The sequence below is a fragment of the Neomonachus schauinslandi genome, chromosome 12 (genome assembly GCF_002201575.2).
Source record: "Neomonachus schauinslandi chromosome 12, ASM220157v2, whole genome shotgun sequence".
Taxonomy (NCBI): domain Eukaryota; kingdom Metazoa; phylum Chordata; class Mammalia; order Carnivora; family Phocidae; genus Neomonachus; species Neomonachus schauinslandi.
The window spans coordinates 54626747-54651433 of NC_058414.1; the positions used below are offsets into that span (position 1 = coordinate 54626747).

Genomic DNA, 24687 nt, shown 5'->3' on the forward strand with positions numbered 1-24687 from the left:
GATGTCCTCAATGGGCTTGTAAGTGCATTTCTCAGCAATTGGAGGCCTGTGCGCGTGTTTCAAGCATCTCCAGGCATCACATACGCTATTATTACCCATATATGTAATCCCCAATTGCAAGTGATTGAAGCGCTACCCACCGCCCGCCCCCCCCGCCCCCAGCTGTGTCTCCTCTGGGGGGAAGGGAACGTACAAGCATTAGTTGGCCCTAGGAAGAGCGGGTCATCTAAATGAGCTGGGGGAATGGATGAGTAAAGGAACCGCCTCAAGTTGATAATCAATGAGGTTGGAGATTGAAATTTTATTTGGTGAAGGATATGGGTCCATAGGAAAGGAAATCCCTTTAACTAGAAATGTGGAATCACAACATCGAAACGGTGCGCCTGTAAAAAAAAGAAAATAGATGCTTAGAGTGAGTGAGTCAGAAGCACATGAGTTGTATGAGCTTGAACACCAGAGACCAGATCAGGCAAGACTGCTTAATACCATCACATGATCTGCCCCAGGCGCCCTGTATTTAATTAAAAGAAGGAGTGGGGCAGGGCCGAGCCAGAAGAGCACTGTTGTTCTTAGCGGGGGGAGCCAGAGGAGTTAAAAAGTTAAACCTTGATTGCCTGGGTCTGTGAGAATTCAGCATGGAATGTCTCTACTGTTTCCTGGGATTTCTGCTTCTGGCTGCAAGATTGCCACTTGATGCCGCCAAACGTGAGTACACGAGTCTCTGTTTTAACCCATTCTTTGTCAGCTAAAGTGGTGGGTTGTCTGAAGTATTGCTGTCCACGCCAGAAGGTTGGCTTCATGAAGATCCTCAGGAAGCTTTTGCGCTCACTCATTTCTCCTGGAAACCTTTGGGGATGTTGGAACTACAGCAGAATGCCTCCCATTCCATTCTTGGCTTCAGGCTCTCGGAAAGTGATAACCAGGCAGCCCCTCTCTTAGGGGTTTTTTTCCCATTGCGATCGCCCCCGTCTCTCTTCCCAGACACGGGGAGGGTGCACGTGTGAGGAGAATGGTCTCCGGCCTGAGAACAAAGCAATGCCACCCTCTATACTTCGTCTGGTTTCTGGTAGTAAACCGAGCTGCAGTGAAGCGGAGCCCAAGAGCCAGAGACCAGTTCACTGATCGTCATCCCAGCCCAGAAGCTGTTGCTAGTCCTGTTGGGAAGTTTTCACAGGCCTGTGGGAGCTTGCTGCCACTGGGGTGAGGTTACTGAGAGAAGAGCCAAAGCCCGGGGTCTCTATTCTAGTCCCACATTCGAGGTTGGGGACTTGCTAACAACTGATGCCCCATCGATTAAAGCAGACTCTTGGGAGATCAGTTTGGAACATCCTTGTTTAAAAAGCCCCTCTTGTGGGGCACCTGGGTGGCTCAGAGGGTTAAGCGTCCGACTCTCGATCTCAGCTCAGGTCTTGATCTCGGGGTCATGAGTTCAAGCCCCATGTTGAGCTCCACGCCGGGTGTGGAGCCTACTTTAAAAACAAAACCCTCCTCTAATGCAAAGCAAGGCTTTGGCCCATGTGTCCTGTCCAGGGGATCGGTGGCAATGGTGGGAGAAAGAAGTGAATTACATCACCCAGAAGGTCCACTCCACCTCCAACCGAACAGGGATACTCACTGGATGAAAAGTTTGAGGGTCTTGATTTTACCAGACAACTCCACGGTCGGGGGCGGGGGGGGGGGGGGAGGTGGATAGGTGTAGAGAAGGGGCCGGCATCTACCTCGTGGCCACCATGTACAGTCATTATGCCGGCTCCTGCACTTACATCCCACAGGTAAGCCCCACAACTGCCTTTGTGGGGCAGATGGGCCTCCCACCATTCAACAGGTGTGGAAACCAAGAACCCAGGTCTTGCTTTTCACCTGCTGGGCCCTGACGCTTGGGCCATGCTGGTCCCCAGAGACCCCTGTCCTTCCGTCTCCTGTGACTGGACCTGATGAGGGGGCCCAGACGCAGGGATTTCAGCAGGGGGCCAGGGCTGGGACCCGTTGGCCTCAGAACAGTGCCGGGAGGCTGGCACTGTGATGGTCATGTTTGCCAGACGAGGAAGGCAGCCGCAGACAAGGCAAGCGACTTGGCCCAGGCGACACAGCAATTAAGAGGAAGAAAGCCCAAGCCAACCACTGTCCTTCCTGCAGTTGGACAGACTTGGGTCCCCTGCCAGCTGGAGGGCTGGGCCACAAGCCACTTGGTGCCCTTGAGCTTTCATTTCCTCATTTGATAATGTGGGCGATGGGGTGCTTGTGAGATCAGCTAACAGATGGTGCTTGGGGTGGGAGTCCTACAAGGTAGCAATGGTCTTACCTCAGGGTAGGTCCCAGGACAGATTCCCTGCAGTCCCGGGAGATGGAGGGACAGTCAGTGGAGACCCTGTGCCTAATTCTAGCCGCCTTTCCAGCAGTGCTAATTTGCTCTGCTTAGTGAAACAGATTAGCCTGAGGTTAAATGTTGGCTGTCAGTTTGAGAGGAGTCCCAACCTATTAGGCAAAACGTAACAAAACCCACCATTCCTGTCTTCGCCTTGCCCTAGACTAAATATTCTAACCAGAAAAAATAAAATGGGTAGAATTTACCACCTAACACCAAGGGATTCCTTGCCACTTTCCAATCATAGCCCTGGTGAAAATGACAAGAGCGGGTGTTGACAAAGTAGTTAACAAACAACGTGGCCACTACCCCGCCCCCCTTTGCAGGTGGACGGAGCAGAGATTCTAGAATGGAGAGAGAAAAGCCACAGCAGTGCTGGGTGTGACTCCGTTTCCCTTCACTTCTAACACCCCCCCCCCATACACCTCTTTTTTTCTTCTAAAACCCGCTTACTCTTGGGTGTCTTTTCCGTTTTTTAACTCAAGTTTTTGAAGTCATTGTAGATTCACATGCAGTTTTGAGAAATAATGCAAAAAGGTTCCCCTGTATACCTTTCCCAGTTTCTCCCAATGGTAATATCTGGTAGAATTATCACACACTATCACAGCCAGGATATTGACACTGAAACAGTCAAAGTACCAAATGGTTCCATCCCCACAAGGGTCCTTCATACCCTTTTATAGCCAAACCAACTTCCCCTTCCCACCCCACCTCCTGCCCTGGCAACTACTAATCCATTCTCCATTCTTATAATTTTGTGACTTCAAGAACGTTATCATAAATAGAATCATTACAGTATGTAATTTAGGGGCATTGGCTTTTTTTACTCCACATTATTTAAGTGTTGCATGTATCAGTAGTTCTTTTTTATCACTAGGTAGTATTCCACAGTATGGATATACCACAGTTTGTTTAAACATTCACCCATTGTAAGACATCTGAATTGTTCCAGTTTGCACTACTATGAATAAAGTTGCTATGAACATTCATGTACAGGGTTTTGGGTGACCGTAAGTTTCCATTTCTTTGGGACAAATGTCCAAGAGTACAATGTTTTAGTTGTATATTAATTGCATGTTTAGGTTTTTTTAAAAATATTTGTCAGCACAAGCAGGGGGGAGCGGCAGGCAGGGCAGGCAGAGGGAAAAGAAGACTCCCCACCGAGCAAGGAGCCCGATGTGGGACTCAATCCCAGGACCCTGGGATCATGACCTGAGCTGAAGGCAGACACTTAACTGAGCCACCCAGGCGTCTCGGGAAGCATGTTTAATTTTACAAGAAACTGCCAAACTGTTTTCCAGAGTAGCTGTACCATTTTTCGTTCCCACCATAAATGTATGAGTGATCCAGTGTCTTCATATTCTTGCCTACATTCGATTCATCACTATTTTTTTATTTAGTCATTCTGATAGGTGTAAGTGATATCCCACTGTGGTTTTAATGTGCATTTCCCTACTGGTTAATGATACTGGACATCATTTCATGTGTCTCTTTGCCATCTGTATATCCTCTTCAGTGTAATGTTTGTTCAGGTCTTTTATCCATTTTCTTAATTGGATTGTTTTCTAATGTTGAGTATTGAAAATTCTTTATATATTCTAGATAGCAGTCCTTTACTGGAAATGTGGTTTGCAAATATTCTCTCCCAGTTTGTAATTTGCCTTTTCATCTTCTTCACATGCTGTTTCACAGAACAAACGTTTTTCATTTTAATGAGGTCGAATTTATCATTTTTTCCTTTTATGGATCATGTCTTGGGTGTCAAGTCAAAGAATTCTTGCCTAGCCTAGAGCCTAAAAATTTCTCCTATGCTTTTTACTTTCTGATAGCACCATTTGTTGAAAAGACTACCTTTTGAAACTCCATTGGGTTGTTTTTGCATCTCTGTCAAAAATCAGTAAGGCATATTTGTGCGGGTCTATTTCTACATTATCCATTCTGTTCCATGGACCCATGTAGCTATTCCTTGTCACTCTTTTAAGTTTGTATTTTTCCTTGACTTCTGACATTTAAAATCCGAGGAGAAACCTGTGTTTTGATTGTTTCTGGAACCACTCACTTTCTCTCAGGATCTGTGGAAGAGGAAGACTCTTCAGGACAGCGGAAAAAATCAGTCCTGGGAATCAAAAGATGTGAATCTTCATTCCCACTCCATTAAAAGTGACCCTGAGTAAATTCTGTCACTTCTGTAGGCCTAAATTTCTTCATATATAAAATGAAGTGATTTGAACTAATGTTTTTTCCAAATTGAATATTCTACCACTCTGTGCTCAATTTGAATGAATATCCAGTTATAAACATTTATTGATAAACCTACATTTCCTGCCCTCACTTAGTATCTGTTTCCAAATAAAACTAGTCCCACAGAATCATAAGACATTTGGTTCTTGTCTGATTTGGAGGCCCAGAGAAGACCTGGTCTGAGGGCAACACAGCCTGTTTAGTAACAAAATCAAGACTAGAAACATTCACCCATTTTTGAAACATTCACCCATTGTAGGACATCTAGATTGTTCAGTATTCATTTCAATATTTCCCATTCCATAGGTCTCCCTTATAAGAAGGAAACAACAGGCTTTTGCCTCCTTCTACCAAAAAGGAGAAATAGAAGAAAGATTTTAGTGGCATCCACTCAAAATGTCTTCTCTGAGCACCTGCCAAATACCACACCTTGTGGAAGTCCTCTTCCAGTATTTAAGAGAAGACAGTATTTCTGGCTCTATGGGTCCAGATGACACAAGACCATATGAATTGATGAGAGGACAGTTTATGATAATGTATGATTAGGGGGTGGCTGTGGGTTATAGACAGTTGACTTTTTGGCTGTAGCAGAATACTCAAATAGGTTGAGCAAGACACTTTTTACCTTAACCAGTCCAAAGGTGGGCAAGGCTAGAGCTAGAACTCGACAACATCGAGAACTCTTTCTTTGCATCCTTCCACTCTGACATCCTTGGTGTGTTGGCTGGCTTCTTCAGATTTGTGCCCTCATGGCTAAGTATGGCTATCCCAGCTCTGAGCATCACATCATTACATTGCTATCCCCAAAATCAATTCTTTTTTTTGTTGTTGTTAAAGATTTTATTTATTTATTTGACAGAGACACAGCGAAAGAAGGAACACAAGCAGGGAGAGTGGGAGAGGGAGAAGCAGGCTTCCCGCGGAGCAGGGAGCCCGATGTGGGGCTCGATCCCAGGACCCTGGGATCATGACCTGAGCCGAAGCCAGACGCTTAACAACTGAGCCACCCAGGCGCCCCTCCCCAAAATCAATTCTGATGTGAACAAAAATGGAGTTTGTTCTTTTTATATATATATTTATGAAGGGAGGAAAACTTCCCAGAAGCCCTCAAAAGACTTCCTCTCAGTTCTGATTGGCCAGGTTCTAATCAGCTGCTCCTGCCCATACTGTAAGGAAATCTAGGAAAGTGAGTCTTTGGAATTTTGAACTGTTATAGTAGAAGCTCTGCAATAAGGGGAAAAAAAGAGTAGGGGTGCAGCCTGGAAATGACTGTTAGGTAGGCAGCCAACCAGTCTGCTACAATCCTCAAAGAAAGGAGAGACCATGTGACCATTGGAGTTGTCAGGCAAGGTAAAAAGACATCAACTTGAGATTAGAAAGAATTTCAAAAGAGCAAGAATTTTATAAACCCTGGAGCAACTGCACAAAACAAAAAGATACAGCTAATAAGCCAGAAGTGGAGATAAAATGGACTCCAATAATAACCCCAAAAAAGTACAGGAAAAGAAGAAAAAGGAATAAAGAACAGATGGGACAAACAGAAAAATAACAAGATGGTAGACTTAAATCCCACAATATTAATAAATACTGTAAATGTAAATTATCTAAACACTCCAAACGAAGATTCACATCTTTTTGACTACATTAAAAAAAACAACCAATATACTGTCTACAAGAAACCCACTTCAAATGTAAAAATATATATCCATTTAAAATAATAGGATGGAAAAAGATGTACCAGTTAACCACTAAGCATTACTATCAAGTATTCTTCAGGACAAGGAATATTACCAGAGATAAAAGTCAATTCCTAATGGTAAGAGGATCAATTCATGAAGAAGACTCAGCAATTCTAAACAGAGCTTCAAAATACATTAAGTGAAAACTGAACAGAACCGGAAGAAGAAATTGGCAAATTTCTTTCGGGCAAGGCTCCCTGCTCCGGTGGGGAGTTTGCTTCTCCCTCTGCCTGCCACTCCCCCTGCTTGTGCTTGCATGCTCTCTCTCTCTCTCTCTCTCTCTCTCTCTCTCTCTCAAATAAATATTTTTTTAAGATTTTTGTTTGTTTATTTGACAGAGACACAGCAAGAGAGGGAACACAAGCAGGTGGAGTGGGAGAGGGAGAAACAGGCTTCCCACTGAGCAGGGAGCCCAATGAGGGGCTCGATCCCAGGACCCTGGGACCATGACCTGGGCCGAAGGCAGACGCTTAACAACTGAGCCACCCAGGTGCCCCTAAATAAAATATTTTTTTTTTTTTTTTAAATAGCCTTAGATTTATTTTTTTTTTAAAGATTTTATTTATTTATTTGAGAGAGAGAGTGAGAGAGAGAAAGAGCACAAGAGGGGGGAGTGGGAGATGGAGAAGCAGACTCCCTGCCGAGCAGGGAGCCCGATGCGGGACTCGATCCCGGGACTCCAGGATCATGACCTGAGCCGAAGGCAGTCGCTTAACCAACTGAGCCACCCAGGCGCCCTAAAATATTTTTTTAAAAAAAGATTTACTTAGAGAGAGCAAGCATGGGAGAGGGGGAGGCAGAGGGAAAGAGAGAGACAGTCTCAGGCAGACTCTGCACTGAGCACAGAGCCCAACATGGGGCTCGATCTCATGACTCTGAGATCAGGACCTGAGCAGAAACCAAGAGTCAGATGCTTAACCGCATGCACCACCCAGGTGCCCCTCATTTAAAATACATAAAGAGGGTTTGAATAGTTGTATTTAAGCTATTTCCAGTAGACATTAAAATAAAAACCTATTTGTTCGACTTATTGGAAATATTAAGTGTGACTTTCCAAACTTATGAAACAAGAAGTTGCTTTAACTACTGTTAGGTAAGTACTAAATGAGGAAAGGAGTAGACAAAATAATTTGTTTTTCAAATATTGATATAGGATTTCATGATGTGCTGAGCAATGAAAGAACTTCTGATTATATGAGGGAGCACAACCAACTGGCTGGTTGGTCTTCAGATGAAAATGAATGGAATGAAAAACTGTATCCAGTGTGGAAGAAGGAAGACCCAAGGTGGAAAAACTGCTGGAAAGGTAAATCAAATATTCAAGCCAAACAACTGTCATTTCCTATTTATCTTAGTCTCATAGATTATAGGCTTGGAGATCACATGGCTTATGTTGCTTCTGTGAATGATAGAACTCTAGTTACCAAGTGGGAGGCACTTAGATTTGGCAATCTTTCTTTATCTCAACATTGTCACTTTCTAAGTTACACACACACAACTTTAATCCACTTAGAAATTGACAAGTTTGTAGTTCTTGGAAGATTTTGGAGAGCAAACAGATTTAGCCTCAAACCTATTTATGGGAATGGTCTCTCAGAAGATCTGAGACACTAGCGCTGTTTTGACCACCTCAAAAGTGTGGTTTATCAGAAAGTGAGTATCTTTCCATTTGCATGAAAGAATGAGTCCTTTGGTCATCAGTTTTGAGTTTAAAAATACAAACCTTTAAAACTTGTTTGTTCAGTCCAGTTGAGCAGATTTTTTTTTTTTATTTTAAGTAAATGTTCTTTATCGTCAGAGAATTCTTTAATTGGTCTGACTTTTTTTTTCCTTCTAGAATGTTGTACTCTGAAAGCAAAAGTTAGGAATCCAGAAAATAACTTATTGTTAAGAGGCATAAAGATGGGAGGGCACCTCGCTGGCTCAGTCGGTAGAGCACACAACTCTTGATCTCTGGGTCATGAGTTCAAGCCCCACGCTGGGCATAGTGCTAACTTAAAAAAAAAAAAAAAAAGGCATTGGGATGCTCTGGTCCTTATTGGTGGATTAATTTATCAATGAAAGGAAAAAGATGCTTGATCATTAAACTGCACTATCTTTGTGCTAGGAGGCCATGTGCGGGCGATTCTGACCAGTGATTCACCAGCACTTGTGGGCTCAACTATCACGTTTGTGGTAGACCTGGTATTCCCCAGATGCCAAAAGGAAGATGTCAGTGGCAACATAGTCTATGAGAAGAACTGCAGAAATGGTAAGGAATGTTATTCATGCCACAGGAACAGGCTAGTTCTCCTAACTACTAGAGACCCATCTCATAAACCTAAAGCCTCACAGGTACTTACGTAAATGCAAGATGCCATCACCCGATGTCACCCCCTCCTCAAATTGGATGACAGGGAGGTGTTGCTCCATCCCAGTTCCTATATCAACATTAGCCAAACCCACTTGAGCAAACTGGTGGCTTTCTGCCACTTGGAACCTTCTTCAAGATATTGTCATGCTCAGCTTTTTCTTAGTGTCTAGTTGATTAGCCAGAGAACACCTTGTTGATTCTCAGATTTTGGTTTGATTACTTGGAATTCTTTTGGATACTCAAAGAAGAGCCAATTTGACAGATATTTGCTGATCAGATCAATTTTTGCTTCCAAGTATTGCTTAAGCAAATGTTGTGTAGCTGGTGCAAATACTAAGATGTGTATATTGTGGTTTTGCTTTGCCCTTAAAGCGGGTAAGCTCTTTGTACATGTTAAAGAGCACAAAGGAACACAAATGAGTCAAGGGAAATTATCTTGAGAACTGCACATTCTCAAAAACTTGGAGCTAATTACTGAGATTCTTCAGTGACAAGACTGTTAAATGCACTTATGATCTGATTTTATGACTTAGAACTTCTGTTAAACTGTCAGTGTGTTCATTCCTTATTGATTTATCAGGTCTAGGGCAGGGAAAGTACCAGGTGAGTCTGGCACATCTTAATGTGTCCAAGTAAGTAAATACTCAAGGACCAACGGGGACACATCACAAGGACACAGAAGCCAGCTTGAAGGGACTCCCCCTGGCTATTTGGGACAATTTAAGAACAAAAAATAAAAATGGCTCTAATACATTGATAAATAAAAAGATTCTTCAGAAATGTCAGTGACATAAAAAAACCAAGAGGGTGAGGGAACTGTTATAGATGAAAAGATATTGGTCATGACTTGTTTACAATGAAGTATGTTGGGGCGCCTGGCTGACTCAGTTGGGAGTGTGTGTTAACTCTTGATCTTGGGGTCATGAGTTCGAGCCCCACATTGGGTGTAAAGACTATTTAAAAAGAAAAAATGTCATACGTACAAAAAAGTTGAAATCAGGGTACACTGAGTACACCAAAACCTCCTACCTAGACTCAACAATTTTAACATTTTGCCATAGTTACTTCTATCTATCTGTTTTTTTCTGAATCATTTGAAGAGACAAAATAGCCAAATATAGTATGTGACCCTTGATTAGACGATAGGAAGAGTGGTAATGATATTGTGGTTATGTAGGTTAATGTCCTTATTTGTAGGAGATATATGCCAAAATCTTTAGGAGTTGAGAGTCATTTGATGCCAAATGACTCAGGGTAAAAAAGGGGGGGGGAAAAAGGCTACAGATAGCAGTATCAATGTAAAAAGATAAAGCATCCCTCAGTTTTGGTTTGAATACAGTTGTGATGTGGAGATCCATTATTAAAAATAAATATACTGTGGTATCTCTAGATTGGACCTTTCTGAATAATTGTTTTATATGAAACTTTTACTGAAATGTAATCCATAGGCAGAAAATGGACAGGTCATAAATATACAAAATTTGTATGAATTCTCAAAATTAGGGTTTTAGTTGCCCAACTATGTTTGTATTTATGAAAAATACGAAAAGATGTTTAATTCAATGATGAGCGTTGGGCATTCTGAGCCCAGATGACAAGACTGGCTTGTTTCTTTTTCTGTTTAGATATTGGTCCATCTCCTGACCTGTATGTTTACAACTGGACCGAGGAAGGTGGCTGGGGAAATAGCCCCAACCAACACCATCACCACGTGTACCCTGACGGGAAGCCTTTTCCTCACCACACTGGATGGAAGAGATGCAATTTTGTCTACGTCTTTCACACACTTGGTTGGACTTTTTACAAAACCTCCTTAGCTGCTGCTTTACCTGCCCTTAAAACTTTAACTTTTTTTCACTTTTCTTATTCTATAATCAAGAATGCTAACACTAAGAGTTTAACAACAGTTACTCTGTGAACTTTCCTTAGGTGGGGTGGAGGGTGCAAGTTAAAAAGAAAATCTTGTTTAGCCTTGACAAATCTTCAGAACACCAAAGAATTAGAAGAAGGGGAAAAAATTAATTCAGTTTTCATTTTTAAAAGAAAACTGTTCAATTTCTTTTTGTCTAAAACAGTAATATGAAAAATAGGAATATTTGAGGGGCACACAGATGGGTATTTGATTTTTTCTTTAATTTTTTATTGTCAAAAGATTTGTTAAGGAAGAGACTTATGCTCTTCGAAGGAAATTTAGGAAATGCAGAAAAGTACAAATGAAAAATAAGTCACCCATAATTAACACCAGAGATTATCACTGTTAACACGATGGTATTTTTTTTTTTTGCTAGTATTCCTTGATTAAGATTAGAATGTATACACATTTTTGTTAAATATCATGAGGACTTGACTATAGCATTAAAATTCTTTATGTACATTATTTTAATGACTGCATAATATTCCATTGGGTAGAAATAACATAATCTAACCACTATTCTCCTTTAACAAAACCTACCCTCTTTTTTTTTTTTTAAACACAAATGGTATCCACTTTTGTTTTATTATTGGTGAAGCGGTTATTTTTAGAAGGAGCAACTTTACGTTATGATTAGCAAAGCTGCTAAGTTCTTAAATATGTCACAGATGCCATCTGGCTCTGAATGTTTGAAAACTGCTACCAACCATGCAGGATCCAAACTTCTAAATGTTTTGTCTTTTTTCATAAATTAGAGTTTCTTTGTCCCATTAACTCGCTAATCAATCAAAACAACACACATTAAGCATAGACATCAGTTTAACAAAGTACAAAATAGCAGATAGTATGCCCATCTAGTTAAATCGGGGCTGAAGGCGGCCTTTGTTTCAGTGCCTTCACAGCTCCGTCAGTCAGCACCCCAAATGTCATGATTTCTTTGACCCGACCATTTGCATGGAGTTGTGTATGCTCACTAGCACTCCGATCTCTCTTTAGCCCTCTTTTTAGTTAAGAGATCTATTAAAATCAGCTTTTAGCCCAGAAATTGCTGTTTTTCTAACTAGACTGTTTTGAATTTCCATATTCTGAAGTCTCAGAGTTAACTGATATTCTCCTTCAACTGACAGTTGCTTATGTGGTCTCTCAATGCCAGGACTAACATTTTCCTCCCGTATAACTAACCCCGAGAGACCCCTCTTTCCCCTACAACCTCCAAAAGAACTGCCTCTGCATTTTGAGGTAAAGGGGAATCCAAACCACATATCCCTGAGAAGATTCGTATAATTTTCTGATACCTTTGACCTTGTAATAAACGTGGTCTTTAAACATCCCCACAAGCATCTGTCTCACCATCCGTGTTGTTTCAATCACACATCTGTGCTGGGCGCCTCAATAGGATTAGAAAAATCCTTGGGCCCTGAAGGTTAGGAATCATTTTTACTAGCTATAGCCAGTGGCAGTCAGATTTTGGTTAGGGCTGGAGAAAGAAAAAGAGTGAGTCAAGAATGTCCTAGAAATGTGTTTATAGAACCACTACGTTTCTTTTTACGCCTACCATACCCTACTTCGTTTTCATCACTTGCTGACTGTTTTTTTATATACAAATTCTATTAGAAAATGGAGGATTCTAGTCCCCTAAAAAAAAAAAAAGAAGAAGAAAGAAACTGCTTAATGATATAGCTGAAATGGTAATATTGTTACAACAATAAGGTAGATCTTTGGATAAATTTTTTTTTAACTCCTTTAGACACCTCACCATTGCATTGAATGGGTCTTCTCTGGGAAACACATGTATTTCAAGTGCCAGACCTCTTACTTATAAACATTTTTAATTTGTAAACTAAGGACTAGCGGTATTGTCCCACTAAACTGCTCTTTTCGTTTAACCAACTAACCAAACTATATTTATGTAACAGTGGGTTTGTGTTATAAGGTTTTACATAAAATGAGTACCATCTTCCTTTCTGAAGCGGCCAGGACCACATCCCCATCCTGTTTTTCCTTTTTCCAGAGTGTTCTCTAAGGGGCAGTCACTAGTCGTAAAGAAACAACAACTTCCTATAATGATCACATAATGTGGCCAATAACTAAAAATTTCCATCCTCTCAAAGGTCAGTATTTGCAGAAATTAGGACGGGGTTCAGCAAGAGTTTCTATAAACACAGCCAATGTGACACTTGGCCCTCAACTCATGGAAGTAATTGTTTACAGAAGACACCAACACGCATATGTCCCCGTCGCAAAAGTGAAAGACGTGTACGAGGTAACAGGTGAGTGGCGTGAACTCGAAGTTAACTGATGGTGAGGCACTTCGTTCTGGTGATGTTAGTGGGTTAAGAAAGAGTTAGAACCAAGTGTTCTGGGCTAGGTTAACGATTCATATGGGTTCCTTCCCTCGCTTATGTATTTAATTATATTGTACTCCATCTGTGTTTCCAGAATAACTTGGGAAAACCCTAGAAAACTTGTGTAGGAAAAGGGAAAATGATGCTGAATTATCCCTTGTTTTAATTTTTGAACCTAAAAGCATTATTGAAGTCATCTACTTAAAATCGAGCAATCGTGTGTTCTTTCTATTTTGGGGTATGTCTTTTAGATCACGTTCCTGTATTTGTGACTATGTATCAGAAGAATGATCGAAATTTATCTGATGAAACGTTCCTCAGGGACCTCCCCATTATGTTCAATGTCCTGATTCACGACCCTAGTCACTTCCTCAATGAGTCGGCCATTTACTACAAGTGGAACTTCGGGGATAATACTGGTCTGTTTGTTTCCAACAACCCAACTTTGAATCACACATACGTGCTCAACGGAACCTTCAGCCTTAACCTCACTGTACAGGCTGCGGTACCTGGACCTTGTCCTTCGCCTTCGCCCACACCTCCGAAACCCACCTCTCCTTTATGTAAGTGTTTTCCAAGTGATCTTTGAGGGGGGTTCCTTAACAGCTAAAAAAGGGGGGGGGGGGGCGCCTGGGTGGCTCCATTGGTTAAGCGACCGCCTTCGACTCGGGTCATGATCCTGGGGTCCCGGGATCGAGTCCCACATCGGGCTCCCTGCTCAGCAGGGGGGTCTGCTTCTCCCTCTCCCTCCGCTGCTCCCCCTGCTTGTGCTCTCTTGTGCTCTCTCTCTCTGTCAAATAACTAAATAAATAAAATCTTTAAAAAAAAATAACAAGAGGGGTGCCTGGGTGGCTCCGTTGGTTAAGCGACTGCCTTCGACTCAGGTCATGATCCTGGGGTCCCGGGATCAAGTCCCACATCGGGCTCCCTGCTCAGCAGGGAGTCTGCTTCTCCCTCTGACCCACCCCCCTCATGTGCTCCCTCTCTCTCTCTCATTCTCTCTCTCAAATAAATAAATAAAATCTTTAAAAAAAACCCTAATAATATAGGTTACATAATTAGATCCCTAGTTTAAAGGATTGTATGGAGAGTCTGCAGTGATCCCATTCTGTATCTGTCATTCTTTAGCCACTTTATCACCATTTTAAGCTGTTAGAATATGGAAGAAAGGAGAGTATGTTTAAAGTCACTTTGCAAGTAGAATTTCGTGACTTGAGTGCAGCTCTTTGACCTTCCTAATTTGTACTGGGCCTCCTTATGTGTACAGATGCTTTCCCTGTCTGCCCCATCACATTTCTGTTCCCCATTTTTTCTCATTATGAGAACACACCTTGGCCCTTTATAAGCATTCAGGCCATCCCCACTTTCTTTCTTCCCCCTCCCACATTTCTCCCCACTTCCATTCTCCTCCCTGCTCTGCCCATATCCACCTAGTGTCCTGCGAAAACACAGCCGTACTTGAAAGTAGTTTCCAGATGGCCCAAGAAAGAACGTACCTTGAGAGTATTTTTCGGCAAGCAAGCTGGAAAGACTTCTAGACATTAAGATTGTTCTGGATGTAAGGCATAATAAATTAAATCCCACTCTATACTAATAATATATGAGGCCATTTAAGAAGTTCTTAAGAGTCTACTTTGGAAAGTGTTAGCTTCCATCTGATGCCCCACCCTACCCCACTCTGCCATGAGTACTCAGCACCCCGATGTGAAGGGGATGGTAATAGACTGACATCCTCCCACTGGTCACAAGAGGGCGCCATCACCAAGCCCAGAGGAAATAACTCCAGCACGATGTCCAGACTTGGGGCAATTCTTGTTCTTACCAAAACCCGTTAGAAATAATAAATTGTTATAATAGTGTGTTATTAACAAAATGAGATCTCATTAAATCTGGCATATCTAAATCAAGACACTAAGTTATTACTGATGTTGATTCATTCTTTTTTGAAATGTTTTAAATTACAAAATTAATGCATGTTCCTTAATAAAAATTCAAACAATAGAGAAGCCTAGAATAAAAGTAAAAGTCCCTATTCACATTCTCCTCCCAAGAGTTAAACCTTGTTAAAAGTTGGGAGCGTTTCTTTCCCGATCTTTTTCTATGCCTTTACAAACCGTATAAATATATATAGGTGTTGTTGTTTTGATTTTTAAGTAAATGGGCTCATGCTGTATATATGGTTCTATAATTTGCTTTTCTTAACAAACATCATGGACATCTTTCCCTTGTCAGTACATAAAATTTAACTCACTTTATTCAATGGCTACATAGTATTTCATAGTATTATAAACTTAGTATATAAGTAATACAGTATGTATAAATGTATAATTTATTTAACCGTTCTCTTATTGATGGTTGATTCAGTTAATCCTAATTCCAGTTACAAATATAACTGCACTGAACAACTCTAATCATATAGCTTCATTCTTTCCTTTTATTTTAAGATTTTATTTCTTTATCTGACAGAGAGAGAGATCACAAGTAGGCAGGCAGGCAGTGGGAGCGGGAGAAGCAGGCTCCCTGCTGAGCACGGAGCCCAGTGTAGGGCTGGATCCCAGGACCCTGGGATCATGACCTGAGCTGAAGGCAGATGCTTAACCAACTGAGCCACCCAGGCGCCCCATATAGCTTCATTCTGATATTTCTGTAAGAGAATTTCTTTTTCTAGAAGTATCAACGGTCTTCTTTACAAATAAGGAGACCAGGTGTAAAATTCAAAATAAATTGCAGATGCCTGTAATATCTAGAACTGTCTAGAAATTCCTAAATGGTAAAGGGTTTAATGTTAGTTTATTTAACATTAGTCTATTTTTTAAAAGATTTTATTTATTTATTTGTGAGAGAGAGAGCACGTGAGCGAGAGGGAGAGAGAGAGAGAGAGCGTGTGCATGAGCATGCAAGGGGCTCGGATCATGACCTGAACCAAAACCAGATGCTTAACCAACTGAGCTACCCAGGCGCCCCTAAAATATGATTTTATCTATCACGGCCTGCTTGATTTCTTCATGATTGTTGTATCACACATTTTAATTTGGTTTCTCCCTTTCATTTGATTCCCATGTTTAAAGAAGATACAGGATTGTGTTCACTTACATAGTTTAATAATTATAACACCTCCTAGTTCTCACGTCTCTGTGAATCATTACATATTTAGTTCAAATTTCTGCAGTAACTTAATAGTGTAGGACTCTTGACATTTTTCTAAAGGGCAAGCAGATGTTTAGATTTGGGGTTATCATGTATTACGTACATCTTCTGCATTCTCAGCAACTCATCTAATGTTATTATCCCAACTCTCCAGCATCAGCCGGTGACAACCCCCTGGAGCTGAGGGAGACTCCTGATGAAACCTGCCACATTAACAGATACGGTTACTTTAGAGCCACCATCACGATTGTAGGTAGGAGCAGCAGGGGAAGGATGTTAGGATCTACCCCGGGCCACCCTCTCAGCCTCTTGACTCTGGAGGGGTGGGGGCAGGGGCCCCTACTCTCTGTTCAACGTCATACCGCGTGGGCACAAGCAAACACGCTGCCAGTTTCTAGATTCCGACTGGCCTACCCTAGCCTTCCTTAGACATTCTGGTGGAGATGAGCCCAGTGTGAGGCCCACCTACTGCTGAGCCTGCCCCGGGCCTAGAGCCCCCACCCTGTGCCTTCCAGAAATCTGAATGAATGTGCCTTGAACAAGGCCAGTAGCAAGTTCCCACAATTGCCACTTCCTTCCTCTGATTTCACAAAGTCCCACGTCTAGTGTGTAAGAAAGAGGGATGAACAGGGCTACCACAGATGGCTGTGTGTTGTGGGCACTGCCCACAGGCACCCCAGAGAAGATAGGTGGGGCCCGAAGCCCAGCCGAGGCACCCGGGTTCTGGAGATGGGGCTAAATCCCCAGCTGTGCACCCTGGGGCTGAGAGAAGCCGGCGCCCCCTGAGCCCAAGGGCTGCATCTTCCCTGGGGGCGGGGGGGGTCCCTTTCTCTGAAATTCCTGTCCAGAAGGAATGCAGCCTTCTAACACATAGACAAGCTCCAGAAATGAAGAGCCAGGTTGGAATGAGGAGTAATTCAGTTTGACTTTGAAAGTGCTGCGTAGACACGTATCCATGTTACAGGGTAGACTCCCAGATCTGGTGTGATTCTGGCATGTCAAGAACACCGTGTCTCCGTTCGGTGTGGCTTTCTGATTTATTAAGGAATGGTTGGGTCTGGTTTCTTCTGTGTTTTGATGTGTTTTTCTGTGGGGGGTGTTTTGTTAGACGGAATTCTGGCGGTCAACATCATCCAGATGACGGACGTTCTGGTGCCCGCGCCACAGCCTGACAACTCGCTGATGGATTTGGTCGTGACCTGCCAAGGGATGTGAGTACATCTCAGTCAGAGGACCGGGCCAAGGCCTGAGCAGGGGCCCTAACACCATTTCCCCTTCAAAGTTGATTTAGATTCCAGTTCATCAGTCAGCTGCGACAAGGAAGGGCCGCAGGAGGTGCTCAGAAGCACACTCTTATTTTGCTAGATGGAACAGTGCTCGTTACCTTTAAGCTGATGATGAAATTGAGTAGTAATTATTGATTGAATACTTACCATGTTCTTAACATCTTGCATCTGTTCTCCTATTGAATCCTTACCCAATCCTGAGTCTCCTCATTTTACCGATGGGTCCCCTGAGGCACGCAGTGATTACAGAACTTGCCCCCATAGATGGTGGGTACCTGCAGAGCATGGTTCACAGGCTATGGTCTGGCTCAGAGCCCAGCCCTTAGGCTCCCTGAGGCCCCTCCAAGTGGTGGGAAGCCACTGTGGAATGGCCATGTCCTTGCATGAATTAATATCAATGCCCAATAATCCTCTCTCTCTAAACTTTACAAAGCTTTTTCTTCCTTTTTTTTTTTTTGTTTTCTTTTTTAATTTTTAGATTTTTTTAATGATTTTATTTATTTGAAAGAGAGAGAGAGTGAGCCTGAGAGAGAGAGAGCAAGCACAAGGTGGGCAGAGGGAGAGGGAGAAGAAGGCTCCCCAGTGAGCAAGGAGCCCGATGCGGGGCTCGATCCCAGGACCCCGGGATCATGACCTGAGCCGAAGGCAGTCGCTTAACAACTGAGTCACCCAGGCGCCCCTACAAAGCTTGCATTACATAATTTGACTTCTTACGGTTTGGTTAGAACTATATAATAGACTAAATATAAGTTAATATATAAATTCACAAATTTACGTGTAATAGGTAAATTAAGTAATTAAAATGTATGTGTGTAAATGTGTAAGTTAATCAAGAGAATGAGATGGTATAAAAATGTGGCCTTATCTGATAAAAAGGGATAGCTAAGAAGCTCTCCAGCTTGGGGAGAGGAGAGGGGTGACGATGAGAGAAAATTGAGAAAAACCTGATGGAGGAACAAGGCCAGCTGAGAAGACAGTGTGTCCTGCATGCCACCCCCACCTCACCAGACCCAGCATCAGCGCGGTCGCTCCCTCCAGGAGGTCCACTCACAAGGGAAACAGTGTCTACCACAGTAATGCATGGTCACATCGCCTCGTGGTTGTCAAACCTCATTTATTCAAGTCCCAGCTCCACCCCTAACTGCTTGTGTGACCTTGGGCTAGCTGTCTCCCCTCCCCGAGCTGGCTTGTCACCTGCTACACTAGGCTAATCCTGCTTTCCTCATCGGGTCACTGAGAGGAATAGACCAGACCAAGACCATGTCACACACCTACAGCTTTGTGTCTTGCACGTAGTAAATGCTGGCTAAACAGCCACTGTTCCTGTCACTGTTAGACCTCTGCAGGGACCCAGGTGGGCCAGCTCTGGGATGTGATAGGATCTTTGCCCCACACCTAAGCCGACCACACCTGCAGACATCCTAGGGAGCCCAGGTGTGGAGGAATGACTTGGACTTCACACAGTTTCCAGTAGCCCCTTGCCTTTGGGGCGGGGGGGGGGGGGTGGTGGTGGTGGTGGTAATTTCTTTCTCCTCCACGCCCAGGGCCACACCTTTCTGAGGATACAGGGGAAACAGTAGCTCATACCCAGGCTTGTTGAAGAGTAAGTTATATGTGACAATTTGACATCATATGGTTTGATATTCTTCTATCAGACACAAGAATAATAGAATAAAGTGGAATTCAAGTTAATTCTAGTGAAACTCTAGTCAATTTTAGGGACAGGTAATGATTATGATTGTCCCTTTTAAACTGATATTACATCTCCCTCCCTGGGTGCCGTCTGTCCCCTCAGCATGCCCACAGAGGTCTGTACCGTAGTTTCTGACCCTAGCTGCCAGATCACCTACAACACGGTCTGCGACCCTGTAGATGTGAACACAGGTGATTCGTGCTTACTGACTGTGAGAAGAGCCTTCAGGGGGTCTGGGACGTACTGTCTGAACCTCACTCTGGGTGATGATAGAAGCCTGGCCCTCACGAGTGCCCTCGTCTCTGTCCCTGCAAGAGGTAAGTTTTGTTTTATGCTTGTACGAACATTTCATATTGCAGGGACAGTGTGTGTCCTATACTAAAGCCATTCAAGGCTTCACTATCAATGTTTAACTTTATTTCAGTGCAAAAATCATTGAACTATCCTTAATGTGGATTGGACAACTGGCATTAAAGTCCAGTAGCAAATCTACTTAGAGAAGGGATGAGAGAGAGAGACCCAATGAAATAATGACTAAAGATAAGTCTTCTGATGAAAAAAAATCAGCTGTGATCATGGACCAGTAATGATGGGATATGATTACTGCGTGCTCGAAGAGATTTGTATGTCAAGGGAAAAGTATAAAGCCGAACATCCAAAAGTAACAGTGTTCTCCAATCAAATTATAAAAAGGGGGAGACTGCTACCCTGTTGTCATTAGAATCCACGTAGGCAAAGACAGGAAACCAAGAAGAGAAATGAGAAACCAGGTGGACTGCTGGCTCCTTTCTAATTTGCCGCGTGTCCTCCCTTTCCCTTCCCAAATTCTACCAAGCGTTGCACCGAAACAGTAACAAACCAACTTGCCCAGTCCTCAGATGTTCACCAGTAAATCTACTCTTTGCCCCCCTAGTGCTTGGAGAGGTGAAATGCCAGTGGACTAAGAAATCTCATTGAGAAATTGTCATTTACCGCTTGCTTCCAACTTTCCCGGTCACCAAATTAGGACTCCAGCTGGTGACCCTAGCTGAATTTCACTTAAATCCACCTTGTTGGAAGATACTGCTTTCTCTCTCAGAAGAAACGCTTTGCGGTGGAATGGGAAAGAGGGATTAAATTGTGCACACATTACAACACTTATTTTGCTGCTTAATCTTAGTATTGTTAGGCTCACCCTAATGACTAACTCACAGCTCCTCTGGATTTGGAGCCTATCTCATAAGGTAAAATGTACTAAAACATAGATTTACGTATTAACTGTACAAAAGGCAGCTTTAACCTCATTGAAAGAAAAGCTTAAGTAACCATACATATAATTATGTGTGTGATAGCTTATAGTTGGTGAGATCTGAGGCACAGATTTAAAAACAAAACAAGGAGACATAGGTGCCCTGCTTCCTCCAAGGCCCAGGGTGGGGAGCTGGGAGGCTGGGGCGGAAGGAGGCAGGCTGGGGCCCTTGGACCAAGTGAGTGCGGGTCTTCTGAGCTGTCACCTCCAGGAGCTGCCGTGGTTACTCTTGGGCTGCCGGGGTGGGGGTGGGGGGTCAGAACCGCCTTTTTAGGGTCATAACCTATTCTACGAAGCTTCCTTGGGGCTGGTAAACCACTGTTCTCTTATCTAGATTAGATGTTTAGATATTGGCTTTCCTTTCATTCTTCTTGTGGTGAGTGGTAACTTTAGGGGACCTGAGCCATTTTCAAAATCCAAATAAAGGAAGCTCAGAAAGAGAGCTTTTAATCCAGGGGGGATTGTAACTTGATGGCTTGGGTTTCAAAGTCAGAATTTCAGAAACAGATCTTTGGTCAAAAGCAAACCCATAGACTTCCAGCAGAAATGACTTTTATTCATTGATTCCATGAACGTTCGTGAAGCACCGGCAATTCTTTTTTTTTTTTTTTTTATATTTTTTTTTTTTTTTTTTTTTTTTTTTGCGAGAGAGAGAATGAGAGACAGAGAGCATGAGAGGGAGGAGGGTTAGAGGGAGAAGCAGACTCCCTGCTGAGCAGGGAGCCCGATGCGGGACTCGATCCCGGGACTCCAGGATCATGACCTGAGCTGAAGGCAGTTGCCCAACCAACTGAGCCACCCAGGCGCCCCAGCACCGGCAATTCTTTCAACAAATACTCATTAAGCATCTACTCCGTGCCCAACAGAGCTCTAGGCATGAGATACACAGTTCCAGACAGAGTGGGAAACAAGATGAAGAAGATCCCGCCCTGCCTTTGTGGGTGGAAAGAGACAACACATAAGATGACATTGTGAAGAAAATAAAACCAGGTCCGGGCATGGACAGCGACAAGCATGGGGGAGAGAGGGCACAGAGGTTGGCTGTCTGGATTGGGGAGGTCACTGACAGGCCTGCCCACCCAGCAGCATCTGCTTGTGAAGGGCCTCCTCTGAACTGAAACCTGACTTTCAGGAATGAGCAGTCCATTTAGATGGTTGTAGACCACTGGTAGGGCTTGAGTTTTATTCTGTGTGTAAGGGAATCCTCCGGCAGGTTTAAAGCATGATCTGATTGATGCTTTTAAAGATCATGGGAAGATGAGAGTGGAAGCAGGTAGACAAGATGTCCTCTCAGGGGGAGAAGGCTGATGGCTGGGACTGCAGTGGTGGCAGAGGGGATGGAGAAAAAAGAGATAAATCCCAGTTACACTTTGGCAGTAGTGACGAGACAAGTTAATTTGCTGGTTTCTGGGAATACAGAGAAGATATAATCCCTGCTTTGTGGTTCCCACAGTCTGGGAGGAGAGAAACATGTATAAAGCAGTACTTGCAACACAGTGTGATTGAGGCAGAGGAAGAGAGGCAAGTAGAGGAGTGACACAGGCAGGTGTGGTGACCCGGTGCCCTTGTGAATGTCTGGAAGGCACCCCAAAGGGGTGAACACTTGAAATGAGCCAGGGGAAGGATGTTCCTGGCAGAGGGCATGGAGATTTGAAAGAGCAGGGGGGAGGATAGGCCACTCCCAGGATTTTTAGCACAGCTGGATAGTGGGAGATGGGGCCAAAGGAGCGGCCAGGAGGGTCATGGAGCCCTTCACCATGTGGGTGCTGTTGGGTCAGCTGAGACCTGAGCAGGTGTCTCCAGGACATGACATCTCTCTTCTGAGCCCTTAACACGGTGTTCCAGACATGCTAACTCATTCTCTAAATGGAAGATAAGCTGACCCAAAGACTATGTATTATTTAATGGAAAAGATTACTGAAAACCCGGAGGGAGCCATATATCTTCTGATAGCTCCCTTCCTCATTTATTTAATTGCATTACAAGTAGCATGTCCTCTAGGCGGAAGACGTCGCTAATACCGTCTTGCTTCTGTTTTAAGACCCAGCTTCCCCTTCAAGCATGGCAAATGGTGCCCTGGTCTCCGTTGGCTGCTTAGCCATATTTGTCACTGTGATCACCCTTTTGGTATACAAGTAAGTTGCTGCTTTTAACACTTTAAATCGCTATAGTATATTGTCCAAAATACATTGCATATTTCTGCATAAATGGGCCATTTTCCCTTTTTTGCTTTTAAACCGTCTGTGTAGGGGAGAAAGATCTAACATTGAATGAATACCAAACAAGACTATTAATTTTGCTGTGGGTTTTTTTTTTTTTTAATGCTACCAGACATTGTAACTTTACAAAATTGTGTCAGCTTAGCGTTTAACATGTAATCACAAATTATAGTAGGCAGGCACATTTCTTGCATGAAGAAGGGAAAATAACTATACTTTGATCAGACATCAATGTCTTAAAAGCTGTGGTTTGGGTTAAATGGAATTAACCCTTTTGTACTTGGCATGGAAGAGATTATAGTAACATATTCCAGCTGCAGATCTTTTTTTTTTTAATCTGTCTAACACATTGTTTTCAGAAAACACAAGGAATACAAATACCTGATAGGAAACGGTACTGGGATCGTGATCAAAGGCAAAGGCCTGAATGTCTTCCTCAACCACGCAAAGGCCCTGTTCTGCCCTGGGAACCAGGAACAAGATCCATTGCTCAAACACCAGCCGGGAACTGTTTAAATCTTCAGCTTTCTTTCTGACCAACAGCTCACTCCTCAGGTGAGCTATGCCAGAGTTGATGACTATTAACTTCTGTTCCTAAAGATTATTGTTAAACTCTCTACTGGGGCTTAGGGAGGTCCAAAGGGTTTTTTTATAGGCTAAATGACATCTTAGAGAAGTGGAGAAGAATCACACTGTGCACGACCTCAGCCGTGTTATAGAACTGATAAAACCAGTTAGCACTGCTTTCTTTCATTATGATTTATGTTTCACTTATAATGTCTTAGGTGATCAGTGGGGTAGACACGCTATGTCCAAAGAGTAGGGGGAGAAGGTGCTATCCCTTAGAGTCTGGCCTCAGTTCACTGGAAGGAGAGGCCGGACGCTTTCTAGCTATCCGTGTTCCAAGCTAACTGAACACTACTTCAATGAACATGCACGAGCTCCTAGCAAAACAGTAATGGGCCAAACATTTAGTGTGATGTGCATGCCTCTTACACTAAAACAAAAATGTATATACTAATCTAATACATGGGTGTGAATATTTTCCTGACACCTGCCATGCCCAGCTGTGTAAAGGAATGCTGATCATTCATTTTTTCTGTAGACCTCTACTGAGTACTTTCTGTGTATCAGGCATGCTTGTTAGGTACCTGGCCCTACAATCAGAGTGCTCACAGTCTTGTATATATATATATATCAATTTCTGTGCGCTCAGTGCACGTATTTGAAATTATATATTATGATTTTCCAAAGAAGGAGGCCCCTGCTTTTCCTACTGGTTTCTCTACTTGAATGATATAGGGACTTGATCAGTAAGGGTTTTACTTCCATTTGTAATTAAAACTCTCTACCAGATGTCAGACAGGACATGCTTTTTTTTCTCCTTCCTGAAAAATAAAGTACGAAAAGAGATAAGATCTTGGAATTGTGATTATTTTTCCAATTTATTGTTCACCTTTCTTTTTTTTTTTCTTAAAGATTTTATTTATTTATTTGACAGAGAGAGACACAGTAAGAGAGGGAACACAAGCAGGGGGAGTGGGAGAGGGAGAAGGAGGCTTCCCACGGAGCAGGGAGCCCGATGTGGGGCTCGATCCCAGGATCCTGGGATTGTGACCTGAGCCGAAGGCAGACGCTTAACGACTGAGCCAACCAGGCACCCCTATTGTTCGCCTTTCTATTGCGTTTATAGTTTGGACACATAAAAAGTTGTTTAGCACTGCCCCGTGGAGCAATGATAATTTCATAAGTATTTTATATTTTGAAATATATATAGTATGTTCAATTTCAATAAATGTAATACATAAATGTATATTAATCAGATCGATCTAAAAAAAGGAGTTTCTGTGAGCAAGTGTTCTGGACTCTTTGAACAGTCAGTATTATATTAAAAATAAAGGCAAGAGGAGAGTTCTAGGTCAGAGATCAGCAAACTTTTTCTGTAATGGGCTAGGGAGTCAATACTTTAGGCTTCATGGGCCATACAGTTTCTATGGTAACTACTCACCTCTGCTCTGGTAGCCATATATGTAAATGAAAGAGCATGCTGTGTTCTAGCAGAGCATATTTACAAAGGCAGGTAGTGGGCCAGATTTGGC

General features: G+C 42.9%; 1 protein-coding gene across 2 annotated transcripts; it reads left to right on the plus strand.

The window, feature by feature from the left end:
* The first annotated feature begins 551 nt into the window (after positions 1 to 551).
* On the plus strand, positions 552 to 24004 carry GPNMB (glycoprotein nmb). 2 transcript variants are annotated; one of them, XM_044920097.1, is made up of 11 exons: positions 552 to 705; positions 7499 to 7651; positions 8453 to 8596; positions 10324 to 10488; positions 12722 to 12880; positions 13207 to 13533; positions 16263 to 16355; positions 17211 to 17313; positions 19184 to 19398; positions 22411 to 22504; positions 22948 to 24004. In XM_044920097.1, the coding sequence occupies exons 1-11, from the start codon at positions 636 to 638 to the stop codon at positions 23102 to 23104; spliced, it is 1680 nt and encodes a 559-aa protein (XP_044776032.1). In that variant the 5' UTR covers positions 552 to 635; the 3' UTR covers positions 23105 to 24004. The 2 variants fall into 2 exon arrangements, with proteins under 2 accessions (XP_044776032.1, XP_021545360.1); XM_021689685.1 differs by having other exon boundaries at positions 13207 to 13518; positions 16257 to 16355.
* Positions 24005 to 24687: the final 683 nt, after the last annotated feature.